Source organism: Anolis sagrei, chromosome 3 (genome assembly GCF_037176765.1).
Source record: "Anolis sagrei isolate rAnoSag1 chromosome 3, rAnoSag1.mat, whole genome shotgun sequence".
Taxonomy (NCBI): Eukaryota; Metazoa; Chordata; class Lepidosauria; order Squamata; family Dactyloidae; genus Anolis; species Anolis sagrei.
The window spans coordinates 102,789,654-102,816,842 of record NC_090023.1 but is presented as its reverse complement, the minus strand read 5'-3'; the positions used below and the strand labels follow the sequence as shown (position 1 = coordinate 102,816,842).

Sequence of the window (27,189 nt, the reverse complement as noted above, 5' to 3'; positions counted from 1 at the left end):
GATTTCTCCCTTTTTCCACTTCTTGTGCATGTCTCTTTTGTGTCTTAGCACAGTTAGAAGTTCTTTGGACATCCATTCTGGCTTCTTTGCACTTGTCCTATTTTTTCTCTTTGTTCGCACGGTTTGCAATTGCGCCTTGAGTATTTCACTCTTGAGAAACTCTCATCCATCCGTAACTCCCTTGTCTTTTAGTATCTGTGTCCACGGAATGCTGCTCAGTGCTTCCTTCATTTTTTGGAAATCAGCTCTCCTAACGTCCAAAATGCGGGTTTGACTTGTCTTAGTTTCGGCCTTCCAGTTGATGAACTGTGCCAAGTCTGCAAGGACTTTGAAGAATAAATATCCCTTTTTTTGATGTTCAACCTTTAATAGTCTCAGTTGCTGAATATCTCAAGCTTCCAAAGAAAGACATTTGCAGTTCGCTCAGACATAGAGAGTAGCATATCTTAGTTTATTTTTATAACGTCTGGGTATAACGGCACAATTTTTATTTAAGGGAACATTTCTGTTCATCCCAAATTTTGCATTGAATTAATTTCACATTTATTTTGCATATCTATGCATATTCTATAAAAATGTGTTTGGCAATCAAGGGGCAACAACTTATATTAGAAGGAACTGATTTGAAACTGCTGCTATACCAGTGTATATTTGTCTGTCTGTGTGCAGTATAAATGCTTTATTTCTTGGTACCTTACAGCAAGGTTTTGGAGAAATTGGTGGCAATGCAGCTAAAAGTGCTTCTTTATGGATAGGCAGTAAATTTTTAGATAATTTCAGCCTCGATTAACCTCAGATATTGTGCAGAGATTGCCTTTCTTAAAGGGAAAACAAAATTTAGGGCCTTTGGCAGGAATATAATTCAATTTGTGTAGTCTAGCCTGTCTTTATTCATAACACCAATTAAAATTATTAATTAGAAAGATTTTTAACTCAATTCCTCATCTGGAAATGTTTAATTATATTAGGCAAGTACAAAAGATATCTACTTGGATTTTGTTTTCCAATTAAGATTGATGTATAAAGTTATAGCTATGTTTAGTGCTTTCAGAATCCACACTAGAATCTACTTTTATAATAAATATCCAAATAAAAGTTATTTGTTAAAGAGGCTATGGATATGTTCATAGAACACAACAGGGCAGGGAATTATGGATTGTCGTGGCTGCGTCTGCACCAGCCACTCTACTTAGGCGATCCCTCATAGTCCAAGGATGATGGTCCTCAAGGGACAGGGCTTCCCAGTTCTCAGCATCTATGCCAGAGTTTTTAAGTTTGGCTTTGAGCCCATCTTTAAATTTCTTTTCCTGTCCTCCAACATTCCGTTTTCCGTTCTTGAGTTCGGAATAGAGCAACTGCTTTGGGAGACTGTGGTCGGGCATCCAGACAACATGGTCAGTCCAACGGAGTTGATGGCGGAGGACCATCGCTTCAATGCTGGTGGTCTTTATTTCTTCCAGCACTCTGACATTTATCCGCTTGTCTTCCCAAGAGATTTGCAGGATTTTTTGGAGGCAGCGCTGATGGAATCGTTCCAGGAGTTGCATGTGATGTCTGTAGACAGTCCATGTTTCGCAGGCGTATAGCAGGGTTGGGAGGACAATAGCTTTGTAAACCAGCACCTTGGCACTCTTCTAGGGCCAATCTGGAGTATTATGCTCTGGAATGCCCTGGATTGATCGTGATGGCAGATATAGATATAGGCACCAGGCCAATCCTTTGCAGAATCATGTTGGTGTCCAGCAGGGCCAGGCAGGCTGAGGTCACATCAGCCCCACTTGATTGTCCCCTTGTCATTCATGTTGCCAAGATCAGTCCTCAGTGGCCAAGGCCTCCCTGCGAGCTCTTGAACATAGTAGTCCAGGCATGGGCAAACTTCGGCCCTCCAGGTGTTTTGCTAGCTGTTAGAAATTGTGGGAGTTGAAGTCCAAAACACCTGGAGGGCCAAAGTTTGCCCATGCTTGCAGTAGTCACATGCCTATACTATATTTTAATTCCTTCTTTTTATAACTGGGTTGTAGTGTGTGGCCACAGTGTGCCCAGTTTAATTGTTTCTGATTCCGAAGTGAAAATTTGGAGATCTGTGCAACCCATTTATCTGAATATATGTATATTTGTTTCTTTTGGAGCAAGCCAAAGAAAGTATATATTTTAAAACATAGAATAAAATTCCTCATTCTGATTTCTTCCCTTTTAGGCCACATAATATCGATTACTTCATGCAAGAAGCGAAAAGGAAAAAGCATAAAGCAGATGCAATGGTAAGAATTTGAATTTGTAGTAGGGTATTTTTCAGATTTTCTGGTCACAGCAAAAAAAATTAAAATTAAGTTAATACATTGTAATCCTGAAATTGTTTTAATTTGGTCACTAGCTATATTAGTAAAAATATAATAATAAAATGTATAGTCGAATAAGTATGCCTTAAGCAGTATCCAATAAATTCCTGCATAAATTCATTTTTTTTTTTTGCATTGTAATTTTAGTGTTTTTTTTTTTAAGTCTTTATTAGTGTAACACTGCATTCCCAAAATGGTTTTTACTTTTTGGTCAATTGTAAGGATTATATGAATAGGCTTGTATTCACTGTTGGCCTTTTTACCCATGGAATGTGCTTTGATCTTGAACAGGAGGACAAGGTGGTTTTCTTATTTTCTAGTGTCTTTCCTGGGGCCCTTCCACACAGTCATATAGCCCAGAATATCAAGGCAGAAAATCCCACAATATCTGCTATGAACTGGGATCCCTTACACCATATACTTGCTCCACATTACTCATCAATTTCCCTTTCTTTCTGGTCTTCTGTTTATTGTTATTGTTCTTACTATTTACTTATTTATTCTAAAACATAGAATTTTTTATAATAACAAAATACAACAAATTACGAGAAAAATAAATAGCAGTAAATTTTAAGCTATATAAGAACAATAAAATACATGGCATTGTTCTAAACAGTAATCAGGAGCCCCCGGTGGTGCAGTGGGTTAAACCCCTGTGCCAGCAGGACTGAAGACCGACAGGTCGCAGGTTCGAATCCGGGGAGAGGCGGATGAGCTCCCTCTATCAGCTCCAGCTCTTCATGAGGGGACATGAGAGAAGCCTCCCACAAGGATGATAAAACATCAAATCATCCGGGCGTCCCCTGGGCAATGTCCTTGAAGACGGCCAATTCTCTCACACCAGAAGCAACTTGCAGTTTCTCAAGTGCTCCTGACACGACAAAAAAAATCAGTCCTAACAAACTTTCTCAAAATATAATGTTTTAAGGCTTTTCCAAAAAAAAACACCTTATAATTAGGGTTCCAGAATACTGGGACTGCCACATAAAAGCCCTGCTACTTGTTGAGGGAAACTCACAAAGAAAAAAAAGTTCTCTGAGATTATAAGGACCCAACCTTTTTGGGGCTATTACAGTCAATCCAGCACTTGGAATTTAGGGCTGAAGTACATGGGTAGCAAATGTAGCTGTCTTGATCTAAAATGTAATAACATTACTTCATCCCTGCCAGCATTCATGCTGTCACATACCATTATAGTTAAGATTCAGATTTCTCTTCAAGGGCTCCCTCATGTGAGATCATGAAATGAATTTGCATTATGATTTCAGATGGAGAATTGTCTCTGCAATGTAAATTTTCACTGTCAAACTGCTATGATGACACAGAAACTTTGTGTTATACAAGTAATACACATAATAAGGTATTCTACATGTTAATAGTAGTCATATTGTGCTGTCTTCATACAAGATATATTTCAGCTGGCTTCCATGTGGAGAGGATAATAGACTGAGAAGCACAGATGTTTACTATTACAAAATTTTACCCAAGTATTCCCTGAGATCACATAGGAATGCACTCCCGCCAACAGACTAATTATATATATTCTCTCCTTTTCTCTACATGCAATATGTTGAAAAGGCACATTGCATAATAAGAGATTCCATATGCTTAGTAATTGTATTTTCCTTAAACACATATCTGTGTTTAATATATTTTAATCTATGTATACTTCTGTCTGATTTAATGACTATGATCATACTGGCCACATTCAGATGATCATATATCAGTTTAGTAAGCCAAGGTGTACCCCTTTTGTTCATAACGGAGATTAACCATATCTTCCCACTGGGTTGTAATAAGTTTTTCAGGCCATGTGGCCATGTTCCAGAAGCATTCTCTCCTGATGTTTCACCTGCATCTATGGCAGGCATCCTCAGAGGTTGTGAAGTCTGTTGGAAACTAGGAAAATGGGGTTTATATCTTCCCACTTCTTTTGGCGTTAACAATTTTGTAACAAGCTGGAATATTAAGAACAATTTGGAATGTGGTTAAGAATTTGACTTTTTTCAGGTGTTTTTCAGAAAGATAGTCATGGTGATTTGTTTTACTATAAAGGCATAAAGAATTCAGCAAAATATAATAGCTTGGACCCAATGATGGTTGTGCGTCGTGGTTCACAATTACATTCGTGCAGCGAGTGAGAGACGCTGGTGTGTGCTATAAACTTAACTATTGGTAACTGTCATTTTTTTTACCATTCTTCACTTTCACCCAAACTTAATTATATGTGGATGAAGCATGGTATAAATTTAATGCTGTCTCACGCACATCTTCATTTCTCTAATTGTGACCCACGTTGCACAACCAGCATTGGGTCCCAGCTATCATACTTTTGCCAAGAATTCCAGTATACCATTTGAGACTAACAGGGAAGAGATTTCCTGCAAAAGCTTTTATGGGCACAGTTCACTTATTTTGATGCTAATAAGATTATTTTTCTAGTTTAGAAGAAATGGGACATTGATGTTACACAGAATAAGTCTCAAACTGCGAATAGACTTCAAAAGCTTCATGGTATTCAAAAGCTTTCTCACAGTGAGAAGAAAATAGCTGAAATTATGTGTTACCACCTTTGAGAACAGTTACCTCTTTAACATGTTGCTTTTTTAAAAAAAATCATGATCTCAGTTATTGAGGGGTGAAGGGTTCCCATCCTCAGCAAAAGGCTATTGTGTTTTCTTATTAAGCTGATCTATGGTTGTCTGAGCCAATGACTCCACTAGTGCTATTATTTTGTCCCATCAGATCACTATTTGGATATATTTCAGAGTGGATAGAACTGAGGGTTTTTTTCAATAAGTATACATCTAAATGCAACAATTACTAATTGTTGTTTTCTTTTGTGATAAACTTGTAAGGTGGAGAAATTTGGGAAGGCACTGAATTATGTTGAAGCGGCATTATCATTTATCGAATGTGGAAATGCCATGGAACAAGGGCCCACGGAGTCTAAGTCTCCATACACAATGTATTCTGAAACAGTTGAACTCATCAGGTAAGAGAGCCTAGAGTATTCTGGCCCTTGGTTGAATCCATTCAGTCCCCTGCCTATGGAGTTTTGCTTCTATATCAAGAAAATAACTACGTATATAGGTAATTAAAGGATATAAAAGTGCTAACCTGCGATAAGACTATTCAGGGGGCATTTTATATACTAGGTCTAACCTTGCTTGAATTAGAACTTCCGGAAACATCTTATCAAAATTAGATATAAGAGAAGCCTTCCACAGGAGAGTAAAACATCTAGTCATCCCCTGGGCAACGTCCTTGCAGATGGCCAATTCTCTTCCACCAGAAACAATTTGCAGTTTCTCAAGTCACTTCTGACCTGATAAAAAGCCACCCTTTGGCTGCATCTTTAGATTCTTTCTGAATAAATAGTAACACTGTCTCCATAAGTCGTTAAAAGCAATGTATGTGAGGGAAATGAGGGGATCGAGTTCAAATTATCATTAATGGGTTCTGCTAGCAAAGCCAAGAAGTGTATGAACAGCCATCAAGACAGAAGCAAACAAGAGAAATAGAAACTGAAAAATTGAGTTTTAGGGGGTCTCCTTCAAGGATGAATGTGAAAGAGAGGCCAGGCAAATGTCAATTGACATAATATTCCAAATATTGGATGTAGAGAAGAAATAATACAGTAAATAGATGTGTGTGAAAGCATGTTCAGAGAGCATGGGAAAAGGTGCTATGAAAGAATACAAGAAGTGACACTGATGCAAAAGAGTTTAAAACAGGGTGAATATTTAAAGCATGATATGAGAATGTATGGCAACCATAGAAAAATATAAAAGGATGAGATCAATTGGTGATAACAGTAGACTTTTTTAGTTTCATGTCAAAAGTATTGCATAAATAAAAAAAGTTTAAAACTGATAAAATAAGGGGATCACAAGCAGCTAAATAGATTTAGACAAAAACGAGCAACAGTGATTGCCTGTAGCTTTAAACATTTCTTCCTCTGTGCATAAGGCAGGGCATTGTGAGCAAGTATACAGATGCGGAGTTGTTTGTTCTGCTCCACAGTCACACAAGGTGGAGGACTCTTCTAGGTAGTGCCATTTTGCCATGTTGCCTTTTGATTTGCCCACTCCACTTCGGAGTCTGTCCAGGGACTTCCAACAGTAGACAAAATAGAATGAGTGGAAAAGAACGGACAGAAAAGAAACAACATGTTTAATGTGAGGAATGAGAAAAGGCAAGATCTAAATCATAACAATGATCAGTGTGGAGCAGAATGAGAAGTATAAATTATTGGAAGAAACAGAGTGCAATCAGAGTTAGAGCTGGGGAAGCTCATCCTACATGGTGCAATGAAGTTTTCAGACCACAAGCTGTTGACTTTGAAAGAGCAGTTTAGCTGACAGTACAAAACAGAGATGGTGATCATGTGGCCTTCTCCTCTCAGCATTCTTCTCCTTAAGGTTGGGGTTGATGAGAGTTGCAGTCGAACAACATTAGAAATGTTGCTGATTCCCATCCCTAGTATAATGTAAAAAGCACCAAGAACCAAATTTAAAATACAATAATATTGAAGAAAATGAAAACAACAGGCATGTTTATTACTTTATAAATAAACAGCTTTCTGAAAAGTACTGTGGTATAAAGCTGGGCCACAAAGCAGACCAACGGCAATTTCAAAAAGTATTCCCACTCAAAGCAGAGATCAGACAGATGATAATAGCAATAAATATGACAGACAGGAATTTCACCCTAGACAAACTTTAGTTCCACTGAATCCCCAGCATAGAGTAGATACACTTACAATCCAGCTGTAGCCTCTCAGCTACAATGAAGCAATCCAGTCCCATCATTTATCAGACACATCCTATAAAAGTCTTTTGTGCTTATTGTTTGCTGACCTTGTGCTTGATCTTTTGAAGGTATGCTGTCAGACTAAAAACCCACTCAGTCCCCAGCGCTACTCCAGAAGAAAAACTATTAGCAACATTGTGGTTAGTAAATTCTTTGTTACTATTTGGAGATTTGTATTCAGTGAATCTATCCACAAAATTGAATGTTAAGATCAATTCTTCTGTTAGAGACTGGAATGTTAATAACTATTAACTATTACTGATCTGTTTATGTTAATGTTAAATGGAAGATTTTTGTGCATTTAGTTATGATATGAAATATTGTTGTTGATGCTAGAAGTCATAGGTTTGGCAGAGAAAACAGCACACTATGCTTCAATTAGCACAGTTGCCTACAAATGGCCTGTTTTGTGGTTGGCTCCTTCAAAAGTTTTTATTTGCTTCCTGAACCTGGTACTTTCAGAAGAAGTGCATTTTGTTAATAGTGTAAGTAAGCCTCTGAAATCATTATATTTAAGACACTTGTAGCAAATCGGAAAAAAATGATTAGATTTAAGAAAATTATGCATTTTAAGCATATAGTTTCAAGAATGCATCATGCTGTGGATGTAAAATACTATGTATAACTTTGTGCAAATCAACTAGTAAGCCTGATTTTACCAGTAAATATGGTAGATCAATTTGGTGTTTTTAGAGGAAACATGAAATGTATGTGCCTCAGACGCATCCTGTTCCTTTGCATAACTGTGACAGAATGAATTTCCTGTGTCTGGCAACTGTCTGCGTAGAACACAGAAAAGTCTGTTATTTCCCATTCTTACCAAGTGGATGATAGAAAACCTGGACATGACAGTGGTGTGAATGAACAATGAGCATCAGCAACAAACATTTACACCATTCGTTTATTCTGCCATGGTCTAAGTCATTCATAGTCTGGCTTCCAGTCTGACACATGCAGGAGAAGTCAGACATAGATTTCTTCAAACAGTACCATCATGGAAATGCAAGTTGTGACTCAAGGTGTATTTACACTGTGGAGTGAATACAGTTTGACACCACTTTAACTGCCATGGCTCCATGCTATGGAATCCTGGGATTTGTAGTTTGGTGAGGATTCAGCACTCTTAAGCAAAAAAAAGTCTGAAGACTTTGTAAAACTACAACTCCTGTGATCTCATGGCATTGAGCCATGCAGTTAAAGTGACATCGCACTGCATTAATTCACAGTGTAGATGCGCTCTCAGAAACACACAGTTATGACATATGCCTTACATCAGTTGGAGTTTTATCATCAGAAATGTAAATGGTGTCTAGGCATCCCAGAAGTTCAGCTTTCTGCTTCAAATGGGTGCCATTCACAACAAACCAAATTGCATTTGACTTGTTTCTCAAGGATGTCTTCTTGTCCCTGATGCTGTTGCAATGTTACAAAAATCATTCTCCTAAATATCATCTTTTGAGCTACTGTTATGCGAGCACATCAGATAATGTGGATTCCTTTGAAATCAAAAGTTTCCATAATTTCTGTTCAACATTAATAAGCACTAATGTCTTGTAGTACTAGAAATGGGATATATAGAGTGTTATAAAAGTCTCCATAGTAAAGGTAAAGGTTTTCCCCTGACATGAAGTCCAGTCATGTCCGACTCTGGGGTGTGGTGCTTATCTCCATTTCTAAGCCGAAGAGCCGGCCTTGTCCATAGACACCTCCAAGGTCATGTGGCTGGCATGACTGCATGGAGCGCTACTACCTTCCTGCCAGAGTGGTACCTATTCATCTACTCACATTTGCATGTTTTCAAACTGCTAGGTTGGCAGGAGCTGGGGCTAATAGCGGAAGCTCACACCGCTCCCCGGATTCGAACCTGCGACCTTTCGGTCAACAAGCTCAGCAGCTCAGTGCTTTAACCCACTGTGCCACCAAGGGGGAAAAATGAACTCATATATAAAAATGTATATTATATGTTATAATTTTAACATTTTAATGTGTTTATACTTTCAGATATACATAATGTACAGAATATTTTGTACAATTTTGTAATGAACGTTTTGTAAATTAGGGTACAATTAGCTATGGTTTCCCATTTCCCCTGTATACGGCAGTTTTTGGGATACCATGTAGTAATACATTTTGGAAACTGAAGCACCTTTATTTTCCTTTTTAGCAACCTTTCCTGTTTTTCTTGGAGGGGAGACCTAAAAAGGTCTGCAGAGCTGGGGATAGTAGTTTCTCAGTGTGCAATTCAAAGAAGAAAATGTTGCATTTCTTTACAAAGAAAAAAAGAAAGGTCAAACTGAGGGAAGGCAGAAGTAAATGCCTTTGAATAGGAGCCCAGCTCCCTGCTTGCCACAGAGCAGATGAGCAGCTGTGATTTGCATATTCCCTGTACCTGGGAAGGTTGCAGAACTAGAGTTATGACCTGAGTGCTGCAATTCCTTTGTGTTGCCTGGCTCCATACAGAGCAAATCAGGCATAATGCCATGGAAAGACTATATACATACCCGGCAGGATGTTTTCATCTCTTAGGCAAACACTGTCCTCTAGTGGAATAAGAGGGAACACAAGTCAATTACTGCAGTTCTTTCACAAAAATAATGAAATACAGCATCACAGATAAGCATACCCACTTTCATGTAAGACACCACCATTTTTGTTGGTGCCATTCCATCTCAGCCTTTTTAAAAGAAAGGTTCCTCACTCCTTAAAAAAGCAATTACTCTACATTTAATTAATAAACCATAAGATAAACTATTCTCTTTTAAAATATATTGTGTCATTTCATAACACAAACAAACAAAACATGAAAAACCTTGGGATCTTTCTGTGTGCAGACGGATCCATGTATTTTGAACAGTTTTCTGCAGGAAAAAAGGTCAGTGTTATTGTTGTATACCTTCAAATCATTTCTAAGTTACAGTGATATTACCGTGAGCTTACTACAGGGTTTTCTCATCAGGATAATAATAAAACTTTAATAATAATAATAATAGGAGCTCCCTGTGGCGCAATGGGTTAAACCCTTGTGCCGGCAGGACTGCTGACCAAAAGGTTGGCAGTTCAAATCCAGGGAGCGGGGTGAGCTCCTGTTTGTCAGCTCCAGCTTCTCATGCAATGACATGAGAGAAGCCTCCCACAGGATGGTAAAACATCCAGGCATCCCCTGGGCAATGCCCTTGCAGATGGCCAATTCTTCCACACTTGCAGTTTCTTAAGTTGCTACTGACACAATAATAATAATAATAATAATAATAATAATAATAATACCCTGTCCTCTCTCTCTGGAGGGACTCAGGGTGGTTGTCCTCTGATACTGAGAGAGTATGACTTGACCAGAATCATCCAGTGGGCTTCCTTGGCTGAGTGGGGAGTTGAACTCGGTCCAACACTCAAATCATTACACCACATAAGCTCTCACTTATAGAATATGTACTCATTTTTCTCTCTAAAAGGTTTTGCAAATGCATGCCTTTGCAGTGCTTCAACAACATGCAATGTGTAATTGTCAAGAGACAGAGAAATGTGTACACTATAGACACCATGAGCATGTATGGCTTGATTATGCTATCATCATTTTGCTTCAAAATGTAATAAGTATTCAGTATCCTGGAAAATTTTCTGGGTTCATTATTATTCTTGGTTTGATTATCTAAATGAAATGTCTTTGAAACTTTCTCTCTTTTCCTTATAGTTATCGATGTTTGGCACTCTTATACTGGAGGATGTTTCGACTCAAAAGAGACCATGCTGTAAAATATTCTAAAGCACTTATTGAGTATTTCAAGGTACTTTCCTGTCTTGAGGAAACATTTAAACATCTCAGAGAGGCTTTACTGGAAACTTATCAGCCACAAAACATCTCCGGAAGGCTGTACTGCTTCTGTATACAGAAAGTGTTCAACATGTATTAGAATACACCTAAACTGCTCCTAAAGAGAAGTATTCACAAACCTCCCACATTTTGTTCTGTTGTAACCTGAAATTGAAATGGATTTAATTGACATTGTTCCCTGTTGATGTGCCCAAGACACTCAGCATTGTGAAGATGCAGAATATTTTTTATTATTACAGAAATGTTGTATAGACAACAAAACCTCGCCTAAAGTTTAAATGGAGTGTGAGTGGAACACTCACACCGAAAAGATTATTACTATTTCAGAAACAGGTGGCATATTCCACACACCATCTACTTAAACAAAGTTATACTAAGCACAGATGGTTTTTTTCCCTGTTTCTGTATTTGCTAATAAGCATATGTCCTCATAATTTTAATTGTTTCTTTTTTGTTCTCCTATTGCATTTGTGTGCAAATGCAATAATGTATATAGAAATATATTTTATGCAGAAAAGCCATTAATTAAATGTTGCAAATAATAATTTGGTCCATCCTGTGAGATCTGACTATGCATGTTATGGGCTCAAAAACACTCTCTCTTTGCTGGGACATGCTGCTCTGTCAGCACTTATTATAAACCTATAATTCCTATGATTTACAAAATTATTATTTCCAAAATGTATTTTTCTGCCTTTACTCCTCACCTGGACCTCATTTATCTCTTTGTAGAATTCCTCAAAAGGTGCTCAGGCACCATCTCCATGGAGTACCAGTGGAAAGTAAGTTCAGTGCTCAACCATAATTTGCTAAGGCATCATTAAGAAATACTGTTTCAGATGCTATTTGAATTCTAGACACTTAGAAATGATTGTTTCACAGCTGATATTCATAATTTGAAACTGAGTTCTCACTTTTGGTAATGGAATTGCTGCAGTGAATGTTTATTTGAGGCCTAAATCCAATTGCTGCTCATAACTAAAGCAGACATATCTAATCAGCGAGATTTATGCAAGTGTGGTCTTGCATAATAGCTGTTGAAACTAACAATTAATCATTTTTCTGTGTTCAGATACAACATACCTATAGATACCAGACAAAAGTTGCAGTCTTTGAGAACTATAGGGAAAGAGGAGGATGACTAATTACACCTTATATATATCCTGCCTAGTTGTTGAACACCTATCTTTGCTAGTCTGTTGTATACCATCTCAATTCCAATAATTTTGGCCTATTTTAAGAGTTTTTAAGAATTCAATGTATTGTAAATATGTGAATGTCTTATGTCATGTTTATTTAACTTGCTATTTTTATAATTTTTATTTAGTTTGTTTTTGACTTGTTATATGTTAGTCTTGGCATTGGATGTTTGCCACTGTATTTTATTTTGTTGTAAGCTGCCTTGAGACCCTCCAGGGAGATAGGGTAGGCTATAAATGAAGCTTATTATTATTATTATTATTATTACTACTATTATTATTATTAAGAGCAGTGATGTTCATCATAAGGCAGAATGGAGCTGTGAATTATGTGTCGGGACTGCTCTTGTGTTTATGTGCAGCTCCATTTCCTGTAATAAACTCTCTTTTCCAGGCACACTGGGACACCCTCTCCCATATCACCCAGCCCATCCCCTGTGAGTTCTGTGGGGTCCCAGGGGAGCACAGGCGCACCTTCCCCCTCGTCCATTGTCAGCATCCCACAGCGAATACACCAGATGGCTGCCAACCATGTCAGTATCACCAACAGCATCCTACACAGCTATGACTACTGGGAGATGGCTGACAATCTTGCCAAGGAAAACCAAGGTGTGTGTGATAAGACATTGTTCCCTAAATCTCTATGCGAATATACACACTCCATACTGTCAAAACCATTTCTCAGTATTGCTCATTTAAGTAAACCCTATGAAATTGATAGGTTCTCATAAGTTGATTGACAACTGGAAGGCATACATTGTGGTGTCTAGTATGATGACAGACAGTACAGTGTGTGTGTGTGTGTGTGTGTGTATCGGTAAAGGTAAAGGTTGTCCCCTGACATTAAGTCCAGTTGTGTCCGACTCTGAGGCTTGGTGCTCATCTCCATTTCTCAGCCGAAGAGTCAGTGTTGTCCATAGGCACCTCCAAGGTCATTTGGCCAGCATGACCTCATGAAGCGCTGTTGCCTTCTCACCAGAGCGGTACCTATTGATATACTCACATTTGCATATTTTCGAACTACTAGGTTGGTAGAAGCTGGGGCTAACAATGGGAGGTCACGCCACTTTCTGGATTCAAACCTGTGACCTTTTGGCAGTGCTTTAACCCACTGCACCACTGGGTGCGCTCTCTCTCTCTCTCTCTCTCTATATATATATATGTTTTAAATAAGTAATATTACTCTTGATGACCAAATCACACTGAATCCCATGAAATAAATTAATTGTGACTGAGTCCAATCCTAACATTATCAAGAGGACATAGTCACTAACAACTTATTTTTGGCAGAATCAATGTCTATTTTATCAATTAACTAGTAGCAGGTCTTCCTTACTTTCTTTTTTGCCATCAATGGACTGGAGAAAAAAATAAGAACCAATTCCTTATTTTAAATATAATGTATTAATGTAGGCATGAGCATTTATTGAAAACCTCAATTGAGTATTTAAATGTTACCTACTTTCATAATATATTTTGTGCATTAATAATAAATCAGTAAGATACTCTGCAATGCCACAAGATGTAAAAATATTGATTTGTTTTCATGTTTTACTCCATAGATTTCTTTAATGATTTGGATGCCTTGATGGGACCTGTCACCTTGCACAGCAGTATGGACCATTTGGTCCAATACACCCAACAAGGACTTCTCTGGATCAGGAGCAGTGCTCAATTCTCATAATATCCATTGGGACAGAAGACTCTTCCACAGACAATTAAATTATTCTAGACACTGTGCTACAGAAATACTCAACTATAGCATTGTTTCAAATCAATGTGAATATTGTGTTTAACACTGAACAATATTTTTTCAGCGTACAAAAATCAGTGTGTATGTATATTATGCAAAGGTTGTCTCCTTGGATGAATTATACTTTAATAGTCTCCAAATATCACTTCAGTTATTGTAAAGAAGAAAACTGAAAATATGTGTATTAGAGCAAACTCTCTCTCAATCTCTTTCTACTCTCTCTCTCTCTCTCTGTCACACATACACTCACACATAGACCTTAGTATGCTAATTCTGAACTTTATGGATCAGTGTAATCAAGTCCAGTAAACTATAGCACCTTTGCTTCAGAAAAGCATTTTTATTCTATTTCAAACACATTCCTAAATTTCTGAAAAGATGGTTTCCTGACTTAGTCTGGTTGCAGTCATACTGAATGATTTTCTATTCACAAAGCACATTTATTATGTGCTTCGTATTGATGAACAATTTCTCTTTTCTTGGGGACAAATGTATCTCTTACACAAGATGCTGGGTGCCAATTTGCATGCTTTCTGGCAGCTTTCCTTCCCTCAAAGTAGTACTTTCTTCATGAGCAGTCAGCCTCATACACAAGAATAAAACTACTAGTATGTAACAATAAGGGCTTCTTTCCATTTACAGAGTTCAGGCATAATATTTCATTGATTCTTATTCTGGAATGTTTGATTTGTATTCTGCAAATTTTGGTAAAATCACACAATAGCTGTGCTTTGCAGTCCTACACAAGATCAGGAAGGAGCAATTCGCTTATCCATTGTTTTTCTGGGCCTTTGAGCCTCAGCCATTATTTCAAATTCTCTTCCATTTTAAGTAAGTGCAGCATTAATTGGGTTAACCCAAGAATCACCGGAATAGCTTTGAATTCACTACATCCAAAACTGTCTCTGCTGAAAACTGTTTCAGAGCCTTACAATTGCTACCTCTAGTGGGAATGCCACCAGTATCTTTACATGGATCAAAGCAGGCTGCAAAGGCTGGATCATGGTCATCCACCCAAGCTAACAATTCTGAGTTAGACTGTATTTACCTTTCATTCATCTCCAATAAATCTACATAGGATGGTGCCACAAGCTCCAGAACCACTTAAGAGTTCTCCCCTTGTACACATCATTTTAATCTATTTATCAAAAACAATTTCACAGTATCTAACAAGAAATAACCATAATGTTTGTCAATTAAGATGCTCCAAATAAAAATTAGCACATCAGGATCAGGAAGAAATCAAAACTTCTTAATGTCAGCTGGTGAATACTGTAGAACTGAAATTCTCATAGATATAGGTTGAGCGTTAGCAAGAACCTGGCAGAATATAATTCTCCCCCCAGAGTACTTACACAGTTGGCAGAGTGTGCCCCTTTATCCCTGTTTCCTCCCCCGCTGTGTGACATAGTCTGGGCCTCCTGAATGCAGTGTCATCCTCCCATTCAGTTATTGATCAGCTGTAGAGGTGTGCATAGACAAATCCCACCTATGCTCACACACCTGGGGAACATGGGGCAGTTTCTGTCTCACATGTAAGATTTCTTCTTCTCTGTATGTATGAAGACAGTCTGAATGCGTCTATGCACCCAGCTGGTCAATAGCTGGAAGGATGAAGCTGCTGCTTGGAGTCCCCAGGCCTCTGTTTAACATTAGGGCAAGAGTGTTGTGCAAGGAGGTACTAGATTTTTTACACAGTGCCCCCAAAAGTATATTATATAACGGGAGGAAACATTTTGGTGGGAGTGCAGACTGCAGTGAATAATTCACAGGAGGTTAACACTGACTCAACAAAATTGCCTACCATTTGATTCACGTTGCAGTTCACATTGTATAACAACCAAAAGTTAACCTGGAGCCTACTTTTTAAGCAGGGATGTGCCCAATCCTTTTCTTTTAGCTGGATGTGCTGTGAGATGCACACCCAGTTACAGGGAAAAATATGTCCCAAGATGATGATGTTCCAGTGTATCCAGCTACAGGAAAAAACTGGAAGTTTCCCTGCTCATCTTCCAGCTCTCTGAGAACACAGAAGTGGCCATATGGGTGGAGACTCCACTACATAAAGAATAGGATTGGGAAGTTAGCATCAAATGTAGTTACAGAATTGTACCTGTGTCCAGCTGTCCAGATTATTTTTTAAAAACAGTCTTAAACTAAAATTTAAGTGCTGATTAAGGATTCTGCCTCTTTCCCTTTTCTGTTATCTTTAATGACAGATAATATATGATGTTTATTAAAGTACAGAATGTTATTTCTCTTTCATTTTATCCGTTATTACACTTGTGCCCTGATTTGTCAATCCATTACAGGCATTTGGATGTTAATTATCCAATACAGAGTGCTAGGTCTGCAAAGAAAAGCCATGCACATTTAGAAATCTTATCTCTCTGGCAGTGAAGGATCCACTCACATCTATGTCCGAATTCCTATATACATGCAACTCCTGGTCTTGTAGCCTTTCATTTTCTTAAATTGTAATTTCCCATCTATTGCAGTTACAACAACAAATATTCTTGTTGCACCCTAAAAAGTATCAAATTTTATTTGTCATAAGCATTTGTGTACTTTAGCAATTATACCTAAGAGGCACTGCACCATGCATTTGGTGAAATGGGTTGTTGTCTATGAGATCTTATGTCAAATAAGAGTTGTTAGTCTTTATAAAGTGTCACAACATTCCTCATTTTCCTTGTTATTAAGAGCTTCTTTGGATAAATACAATCATTTCTAGAAATTGAAATGTTTTTTTGGGGGGAGACCTCTTTGTTTGTTCATTAGTATACAACCTTTTTTACTTATTTATGTTTAAGGTCATTGCACTTATCGTCCATAAGATGAAGTTATCAGTGTAAGGACACAAGTACATATACTTGGTGAATAAGGTCTAAAACTAGTGAGCCTGAAGAATAATTATTGCCACTATACTCAGAGAATAGTACTCTTTGGACTACATAAAAATTGGCCTTCTATTAGTAACTTACACAGGCATAGGTTTAATATATGCCTCCATGTGTCTTTATGTTGTTTCTTCCTCCTTCATAAAATCGCCAAGCTCCTCATATACCCATCTTCTTGCTTACTCTGCAGCCATATAGTGACCAATGAATAGCAAAGGAAAGCTGAGAATCACCTGACAAAACCATTAAAACATCTTCCTCTGGAGGTCCTGGAAGATGGATTATTTGTTTTGTTGTACTTTTGACCATAGACACATAGCCAGGTGCTTCTTATCTGTGCCCTGCTCTCAACCAACTACTACTTGTCCATGGAGTGCAAAGATGAACAGGAGGAAAGTGAGCCATTCAGGCGAGGATGCGAAGATCTTTCTTAGTCCCACCAGGATCTCACCAGCATCTGTTAGTCCCAACTAGATTGGATCTATTGAATCAAAGGGAATTTGGCGAATCAGCACTTATATAAGTTCCATTGATTTTTGGTGTGCTCTAGTTGGGACTATCAATTGGATTTAGGCATGTACTCAGATAACATCTGAACAGGAAAACTATAGCAAAACTAGAATGGGAAGGGAGTTAATGTTTTTGCATAGATTGAGTATCTCTTATCTAAATACTTGGAACCAGAAGTGTTTTTAATTTTTATTTCTCTGGATTTTGATAAATTTGCTTAAATGTAATGAGATATCTTGGAGATGGGACATTTATGTTTCGTATACACCTTATACATTTAGCCTGAAGGTAATTTTATATGTAATATTTTATAATCCTGTGTATGAAAAATGTTTGTGTACATGAAACCATCAGAAAGCAAATATGTCACTATCTCAGCTATCCATGTGGACAATTTCATATTTTGAATTTCTGTATAAGGGATGCTCAGCCTGTAGTGACATTATCCCAATAATGACACTTGTCAATAAGATCGCACCAGTGTAAGATGGTCATTGAATTAATTGTTGATGCTATTTCCCTTTTTAATGGTTGGCCTTCAAAACTATGCATTAGTATTGAGATATATATTTCCACCTATGAACCAGGTTATTAATGTTGAGTTGTAATAAGGACAACCATTTAAACCTTTTTGATGAATCCATCCACAAGGCTGCAACTGACATAAGCCTTGATATGTGTGTAGTGGGGCTTTTTTACTGAACATTTTTCATCAAAATAACACCAGACTTTGAAAACTGATGTACATTGAACATGTCTCTCTTTCTCTAATAGGTAGCAGATAAGACACATGCATGTCTACTCAGAAGTAAGTGTTAGTGTGTTCAGTGGAGCTTGCTCCCTTTCGTGTACATAGATCTGCTGCCTAAGTGATTCAAACTAGTAAACAATCACAACAGATCTTTTGCTGTTTTATAAGATTATTTGGGTTTTTTTTAAGAAAATCTTATCAAATCATTGTATTTTAATCTGCAAATATTTTTGAAAATCTTTCCTTATTGAAGGTAAGGCTAAATGTGGATTAATTTTAATGTAGAGGATTTACTTTATATTACAGCCAAAACCATTACAAACATATATCTGCAGACTACAATAATATACAAAATAGTCTCTATGTTCCCATTATTTACATTTTAGTCCATTGCAATGATCCATGCAATCACAGAGAAGCAGTGATGTGTCATATGATGAAGGAATATTACAAAATCATTGGTCTATGTTTAATGGAGTCCTTTTTATCCAATGCCAGCAGAAAGAGCAGCCTCCCCATGCCCTTGATGAAGTCCTCTAAGGCACACCCCCACACAAAAAAAACCAACATTCCAGGCAATTCCACACCCCTCTGGAGTTCATTTTTGAGTTAATGGGTGTATCTGCAGAACAATGGGGGAAATGGTTTATTTTTGGAGAAGCAGCAAGTACAATACACCTCTGAATCCTAGTCCTTTTGGAGAAATGGATGCTACAGGTAGATTGGCTTCAGAGAGAGAGAGAGATATATATATCTTTGGCAAAAAGCAAGCAGAAGATTGCATCCAACTTAATATCATTGAAGAAAGTAGAAGTACTAATGTTACAACTAATGCAAAAAAAATACTCACAAATCCCAAGATAGCAGTATTCTACACGTCAATGGTTGTTACGTGTGTGAGATTAAGTATTCTAGAAAAAAATTACCCGTTATAATGCTTCTGTTATGGTACAAATATAATATCCAATGATATAAAAGAGTACAAAAATAATTAAAAAATTTGAGGGGGAAATTAAACAAGCAGGAGACTGCAGGAAAGGATCCCACAGTCCAGTTCAACCATTTCTTAGTCTTCAGACACATGATAGCAGAAATCAGCAACCATTTCACTTTTGGTTGGTTAACTGCAAGAACTTATTAGTAATAGTTTAGAAAAATCTTGTTACCATTCACCTTGTGATGAGTTAGACATCACCATCATCATGCTCAGGATTCATCTTGTAGCATACAGATTGGCTATTGGTGGAAAACAAAAACAATTTCAACTAATAATATCAAAATCCAAATTTGGATTTAGCGATAGATTTTTAATACAGCACAACATGGGTAAGCCAAAAGTTGTTGTTGTTGATCAAGGGTCTGGAGAACAAGCCCAATGAGGAGCAGCTTGGAGAGCTGGGCATGTTTAGCCTGCAAAGGAGAGGACTGAGAGGAGACATGATAGCCATGTATAAATGTGTGGGGGGGGGGGAGTTGGGGAGAGGAGGAAAAAAGCTTTTTTCTGTTTCCCTGGAGACTAGGATGCGGAGCAATGGCTTCAAACTACAGGAAGAGAGATTCCACCTGAACATTATTAAGAACTTCCTAATTGTGAGAGCTGTTCAGCAGTGGAACTCTCTGCCCCAAAGTGTGGTGGAGGCTCCTTTTATGGAGACTTTTAAACAGAGGCTGGATGGCCATCTGTTGGGGGTGCTTTGAACGTGATTGTCCTGCTTCTTGGCAGGGGGTTGGACAAGATGGCCCATGGTCTCTTCTAACTCTATGATTCCATGATTCTATGAATGTTTCTGTTTTAATACCATTTACTCTACTTACTTTTTTGCCTTCAACTGTGTGTGTTTTATAAAAGGGCAACTAAATTTAATAAGATCAAACTAAATGCAAGTGTTTTTAGCTGTGTTCCAGTTGTTACCAGCCAGAGATTTGTATGAACTGGCCTCAGTTTAACTATTCATCTAATCTGGTAAAGTTTTGTACCAAATATTTTGTTTTACATCCAAGCAGTGACTGAATCATGGAGTTGAAAAAGGTTCCATGGACCACCTAATCCAAACCTACCATAGATCAGTACACAGTTAAAAGTGCTCCTGAGATAGGGACTATCCAACCTCTCTTTAAGCAACCGCAATAAGGGAGTCTCCATCACCCTCCAAAGTAGTCCATTCCACTGTTGAAAAACTGTGAAATCTCTTTTCTTGTAATTTGATAATCTACTTTCTCATTGCCATATAATCCAGTTCAGAGCAGATAATCTGGATTTTGTATGGCAGTGTAGAAGGGACCCAGATTGGCTTCCACTGAACATGTTCTAGTTTGTCAGTATCCTTGAACTGTTCAGAACTCATACAATATTTCAAGATAGATTTGAACAAAGCAGGATACAGTGGCATGATTGTTTCCTTCAATCTGGACATTTTACTGTTGCACTTTAGAGTTGCCCAATCTTTGGTTCTTCAATCTGTTAAATGAATCTTGAATCCAGATTCACTATCCTCTAAGATAAAAGCTGTCCCATCTGGTTTTGTGTCATCTGCAACCTTCATAAATATTCCATCATCTAAATTGTTTATGAAGAAATTTCCCAAGGCAGTACTCTTTGTCACCCGACAAGTTCCTTCAATCAAGAATGCAGTTGTGAGCATACTTTGAGTTTAGTCCATCAGCCAGTTAAAAACTTATCCAACAACAATGTTGTCTAGCCCAGTTTTGTACCAGTTTGTAAGATCACAGGACACCTTGTCAAAAGCCTTAGTGAAACTGAGAGACACTGCAAGGGCTGCTTTCCCTTGTACTCCTAGTCAACTAAAAGAGATAGTGTTAGTCTGACATGCCATCCTGGGTTTTAATAATCACAGCATTCCTTTCTGACACTTTACTAATCTGTTCTAGAGACTTTCGTAATATTGATATCAAGCTAGTGTGTTGGTAGTTGTTTGGATCTTCTTTTTTTAACATTGCCTTCTTCCAGTCCACTGGAACTTCTCCTGTTCTCCAAGAGTTCCAACAATACTCAAAGGTCACCTATAGAGAGATCAGATACAGTTCATCTGCCTCTGAAATTTGAATTTATTTGGAGGAGCCAGATATGAGTGAACAGCTTCTTTGTTTATTCTGGACTTCTCTCCTCTTACTAAATCATGTGTCCTTTCTTTACCAGTTTGCTGTAGTGTTTTTATATCAGGAGAAGACAGAGGCTAAGAAGTGCAAGCCCTCCTGCCTGTCCCCATTAGCATTTCACCATCTCCACAAAGTGGATGTACTGTTTCCTTCTCTTCTTGATCCAAATATCCTTTTTATTCTTTTTAACCCCTCTAGCAATCCTGAGTACATTCTGAGGTTTTATTTTTCACTTACTTTTTTGCATTGCATTCCTATTTCTTCCATTTCTTATAACTGTCCCTTTGGAGTCACAGGTCATCTGAAGGTTCTCTGTATGTCCATCATGGTCTCTTTATATACCTCCCACTTGTCTTTCTCATTGTAATTGTGCCTTCAATATATTGCCTGCAAGAAATCCTTATCCATTGTTCACTTCTTTCTGTCTGAGCATTTCTAATGAGAAGATATCACCCAATATTTCTTTAAGTTTACTGAAATGAGCTTTCTTAAGTCCAAAGTATTTGTCTGAAATGTTTGTCTTCCTGGTTTTTTTTCTGTATAGCTACGTAATCCCAAAAACGATGCAGTTTCTTCCATCCAGGTTCCCACTACTTCACATATAATGCTATTCTTCCTCCTTTCTGCTTGATACATTTCTTTGGAACAGGTGATAACCTTCCATTACTACATGCTATCACTAATCCTGCCAGATTTCAGCAATGCCTATTAAATCATATTAAGAATTGAATTTCATCTTGTTTATTTCCCATGATCTCCAACTGATTCATTGTTGGGGATTTTTTCTGCCCATTGGTGGGTCCTTGCACAATCAGGCCAGTTGCTCTTGTATCATTGACGCTATTGTCCCCAATACTTGGTGTTCCTCTGTCATCTGAATTACTGTTTCCCTCCCATATATAACTTAATTTGAAAGCCCTCCGGATCAGGTTTTCCAGACTCTGAACAACTACATTCCTATCACTTCTCTGAGGCTGGAAATACACTGCCATATAATGCAATTCCAGAATGCAGACTAACTGCATTGAATTGGATTATATGAGTGTACACTGCCATGTAATCCAGTTCAATACATTGAATCTGCATCCTGGAACTGCATAATATAGCAGTGTAGATCCAGCCTGAGGTGCAATGCATCTCTTGTGAAACATCCTTTCTCATGAAACTGCAGACCATGGATCAAGAAACCATCTTTTTTCCAAAGGCGCCATGTGTAGAATCAGTTATTCACTTCCAGTAATCTTCTCTCGTGTCCTCCAACAGGAAGGAGTGATAAAATAGCAGCTTGTGCCCCAAGATTTTCAGCTTCCTATTCAGAGCCTCACAGCCCCTTGCAACACATTGAAGACTATGTTTTGCAGTATGATTTGTTTTATGAGTTTTATCACACACTCTGTTACGTCATGAGTTTAAATCCCTTAAAACACAGTTCTCAATATTTATTTATTTGTTTACTTAAAACTTTTATATCCCGATCTTCTCAACCTCCTAGAGGGATTCAGACCAGCTTACAGCAAAGATTCAATGCTAATAGTACAATCTAAAAACATAATATAATAAGGAGTTAAAATACATATCGATTAAAATTATAAATAAGCCAAATCACCAAGATAAAATCATTTCCAGCCTGTCAGGACTGTTCACCAGCAATATCCCACCCATCCTTTGGGAGAAGTATGCAAAGATAAATATAACATAAACCATATCATCATATGCATGGCTGTCATAATCTCTAAGTGCACACCAACACTTTTTTCTAGAAACCCAGTTCACAAGAATTGCAGGCACCTTTGTCTGTTGATAGCCCATCAATATATTAAAATTACCCATGCGGATATTGTATATTATCCAATATTCAATTGCTTGCATATTGGAGAAAACATCTGTTCTAAATCTGCCTCACATTATATCTGTATGTTTTAGGTGTGACATTAATAGTTTTTTGTATGTCAGTACAGAGAAAACAATTCCCACTTCTTGGTAACTTTAACAGAAAAGTTATGGTCTTATCGCATTATACTCTTGTTTCTGTTTCTTCTCTCTATTCTGAATATAGAAATCACTTATTTATTATTATAACATTTTTTTAGAACCAGCATTGTTACCAAAAACAAAAAAGCAATAGGATTCACAGCTTCCCATACATTTGTGCACCTTTTGCCTATCATCTGCACATCTGAAATAGATTCATATATATGTACTTGCAATGACATGTTTCTTTTGTTTACATTAGCAGTGTCATAAATGGAAATATATATCTTGTATAGTGATTTATACTGTAAAATATGTGAATGGATATGGTATTATTTTTGAATGATTTGAAGTTCTTAATTTATTGGATTAATTGCCATTCCTCCCCCCCTCCCCCCCCCCCCCCCATCATCTATAATGGTGCTGCAGACAGTAATATTTGAAACACATTATAACCAGGCTGTTTGCCAGTTTTCCAACACATCTTTGTGGCTACAACATTCTTTCTTCTCTCATGAGATTATTTTGAGGCTCTGGGCCATTAAATAAAACATTGGGGAAAAGTTAAATTAAATATTTACACCAAGAGGTAGAAAAAGTGTGACTCTCCATATGTTGTTCAATTTCAGCTCCTGGCTTTTCTCACCATTGGCTGTGGCTGGCCAGTGTTGGTGGGATTTGCAGTCCAACAGAGGACTACCTTTTGCCCACTCTTGGGTTACACCATAGGAATTTTTAATTTAGGTAGTTCTAGCAATGTCATGTCCACCCAAGTAACATATAAGGGAGGTCAACAATATTATTTCATTGTCATTGCATAACCTCAGAAGCCTAAATTATATGTGATATGAACGAACAAACAAAAGTAAGAAGTCATTCATTATAAACAAATATATTAAAGTCCCTTTTCACTACTTTTGCAAAGAATGAATCTGGAGATCAACTGGTATCTCCATCACAGGTCAGTATGTACTTGGTCATTGATAAAAATTGATAGAAATGTTATTGTATTGTTGAAGGCTTTCATGGCCGGAATCACTGGATTGTTGTAGGTTTTTCGGGCTATATGGCCATGTTCTAGAGCATGGCCATATATCTCGAAAAACCTACAACAACCCAGAAATGTTATTGTTTGAAACTTGAAAGATCAGTTGCATGCTGTTTACATGGGAAATATTCACTTTGTTAGAACTCTATTGGCATGAGCCATTTTGAGTTTCCTGAACCAAGGATATGACTGATGAAGTTGATACCTTGTCAATAGACAGAACTTTTTAGTCTCCCTAGAAGTGTAATAAAAATTGCAGGATGTACACACAATGTTTGTACCGTTTTGCCTCTTGTATCAAAGCAGTTTACATTGCTCAGCAGTTACATTTATTCAGATAAGCGAGTGTTTTGGATCCATTCCAGGTCAAAAGAGAATAATGTGAGAGTGTTATTAGTTTATAGCTCTATTACATGGCTAAAACATGTGTGTATTAAAGTGATAAAATTGCTGACATGTTGTTTACTGTTTGGAGATTTTGCTGTTTTCTACCATCCACTGAAAACCCATGTAGCACAGTTGCTGGAATGGTGAAAAACCCTACTGTAAAGTAACAGAATGAGCCTTAAGGATTTGTTTTTGTTTTTAAAAAAGCACTTTTATATTTAAAAGTTAATATTACTTCATCAATAAGATTACTTTTTTAATGTGAAAATAAACCATGAATTCAATGCCCTCAGCATCTCATTCTTGTATTTTGAAAAACATTTCTGGAACACATAGTGTTGTCTTGTCTTACTTTTCACGTTACTAAGAAACTGACATCATTTCAAATGAATTTCCATGAATAAGGATGCTGAGCTGAAGGTACTTGCGTAAGGATGCTGAGCTGAAGGTACAAGCTTAAAGTACTTGCATAGGCAGGGGCAACTACTCCTCCCCCCCCCATAGCCCACCAAAAACAGGCAAACACGAAAGGTTAACCTGAGTCCACAACTTGATTTTAGTTACAATTGCCAGAGGTTTGGCAGCCATGCGTGGGTCCTGGATCAGGAATCAGACATGAGTGGGTCCTGGATCAGGAATCAGACAGCCCGCTGTTGACTGATACCACTTAACACAGTAGGGGTCCCAGACAGCATTATGACCAGTTTCAACACGGGATATTGGTCCTGCCGAGCTTTGTATCATTAAATTGGAAATCCGTCAAGAATAGAGAGAACAATAAAGTAGATACCCAGTGGAGGAGGAAATAAAGACGGAAAGACAGAAAGAAATAAAGAGGAAAAGGGTAAGGAAATTAATAATAATAATAATAATAATAATAATGATCAAAAGACAATTAACCCATCAGACCAAATAATAAATTAAATGGGAAAAGGGGGATAGAGAGGGGGGAGAGTGAAATAAAAAACTAATTAAAATTGAAGAAATTGATAATTTGAAAGATTGAACTGATCTCATCCCTACCCAATCCCCCACCTATAACCTCCTATTTGTACCCTCAGAGCTCTACATACAAAGACAATAAAATACAAGAAAACATAATAAAAATAGACAAACAACTGAGACAAAAATAGAATAAAGTGTCCTGAACAACAAAAATTAGACTGAGAAGTAGGGAAGAATAAAGGGGAAGAAAGGAAGAAGAAGAGTGACGAAAATAGAGATGACTACACCGAAAAACAAAGGGGAGAAGGAAATGAAGGAAATGAAAGGAACAGCCAGGAAAAATTCACTGACAGAAGAAACGATGCCAAAAGAGATGAACTTAAAAGAGATGATGAAAAAGATACTAGCGGAAATACAAACGATGCAAGACAAACAGGATAAAATGTAAGAAAAACAGGATGCTTATCAGAGCATTGCACAAGAACAGATGGCCGGATTGAAGGAGGAATTGGGAGCTATGAAAGGGAATATAGCTTCCATACAAAGAGAGTTAAAGGAACTAAAAAAGGAAAAACAAGAGTTAAAGAAAGAACAGGATGAAATCTCAGTGAAAGTAAAAACCCTAGATCTAAAAAGCCACTGAATAGAAGGAAGACAAGAAGCAATAGAAGCAAAGAATCTGGAATACCAGCTTAGACTAAGAAATATAGTAGAAGAGACTAAAGAGAACATTCAAGAGAAAGTAATAGAAAGCCTGACAGAAATGTTAGACTGGACAGAGCAAGAAGTGATAAATCACACAGATAGGATATATCGGGTGAACACAATATATGCAAAAAAGAATAAAACTGCAAGAGATGTGATTGTGAACTCGAAAAAACGGTCCGAGATGAAGTACTAAAAATAAACAGCAATAAAAATGTGTACTACAAAGGAAAGAAAGTGGCGATACTGAGAGAATACCCGAAGACAACCTTGAACAAAAGAAGGAAATACAGTTTTCTCACGGAAGAATTAAAGAAACAAAATATCAGATTCCGTTGGGAAAAAGGAGATGGCCTAATGATAACATACAAAGAACAGCGTTATTGGATTTTATATGAAGAGTGCGCAAAAGACTTCTATGACAAAATAAAAAAAAGAGGCAGGAAAGAAAAGAGAAGAATATGAGAGAGAAAGAAAAATGAAGAAAAGACAAGGAAGGAACTCCCCAGAAAAACAGGACAGACAGGACAGACAGAGAGAACAACCAGAAAAGAATATGAGAACTATCACGGAAGGAGACATAGAACGAGAGATGGATATAGGATATTATTTTCAAAATATGATAAACGTGATATACGAGAAGCAAGAGGCTAGAATTTGGATCAATAGACAAGAAACAGAGAAAATTGAAATAGAGAAACAGACAAGACAAGGATGTCCCCTATCCCCTTTAATATTTATTTTGACATTAGAGGTCCTACTAGATAAAATTAGAGAGGACAAGGAACTGGAAAGTACGAGAATCCATGGTCAGGACTACAAGCTAAGGGCGTATGCTGACGATATCATTTGTATGATAGAAGAACCGGAGAAAGATTTAGGAAAATGGATAAAAACAATAAATGAATTTGGCGAGGTGG

The 27,189-nt window shown here is 37.4% G+C and overlaps 1 protein-coding gene across 2 annotated transcripts in view; it reads left to right on the top strand.

Annotated features, from left to right (window-relative positions):
* Window positions 1–18,086, top strand: part of AFF3 (ALF transcription elongation factor 3) — a 321,108-nt gene extending 303,022 nt beyond the window's left edge. For both annotated transcript variants that reach the window (XM_060769769.2, XM_060769770.2), the window contains 7 exons: window positions 2,198–2,261; window positions 5,198–5,334; window positions 7,223–7,294; window positions 10,843–10,936; window positions 11,716–11,765; window positions 12,577–12,791; window positions 13,745–18,086. In XM_060769769.2, the coding sequence (XP_060625752.2) occupies window positions 2,198–2,261; window positions 5,198–5,334; window positions 7,223–7,294; window positions 10,843–10,936; window positions 11,716–11,765; window positions 12,577–12,791; window positions 13,745–13,866 (754 nt within the window). In that variant the 3' untranslated portion in view covers window positions 13,867–18,086. The remainder of the gene's footprint in view (window positions 1–2,197; window positions 2,262–5,197; window positions 5,335–7,222; window positions 7,295–10,842; window positions 10,937–11,715; window positions 11,766–12,576; window positions 12,792–13,744) is intronic.
* Window positions 18,087–27,189: the final 9,103 nt, after the last annotated feature.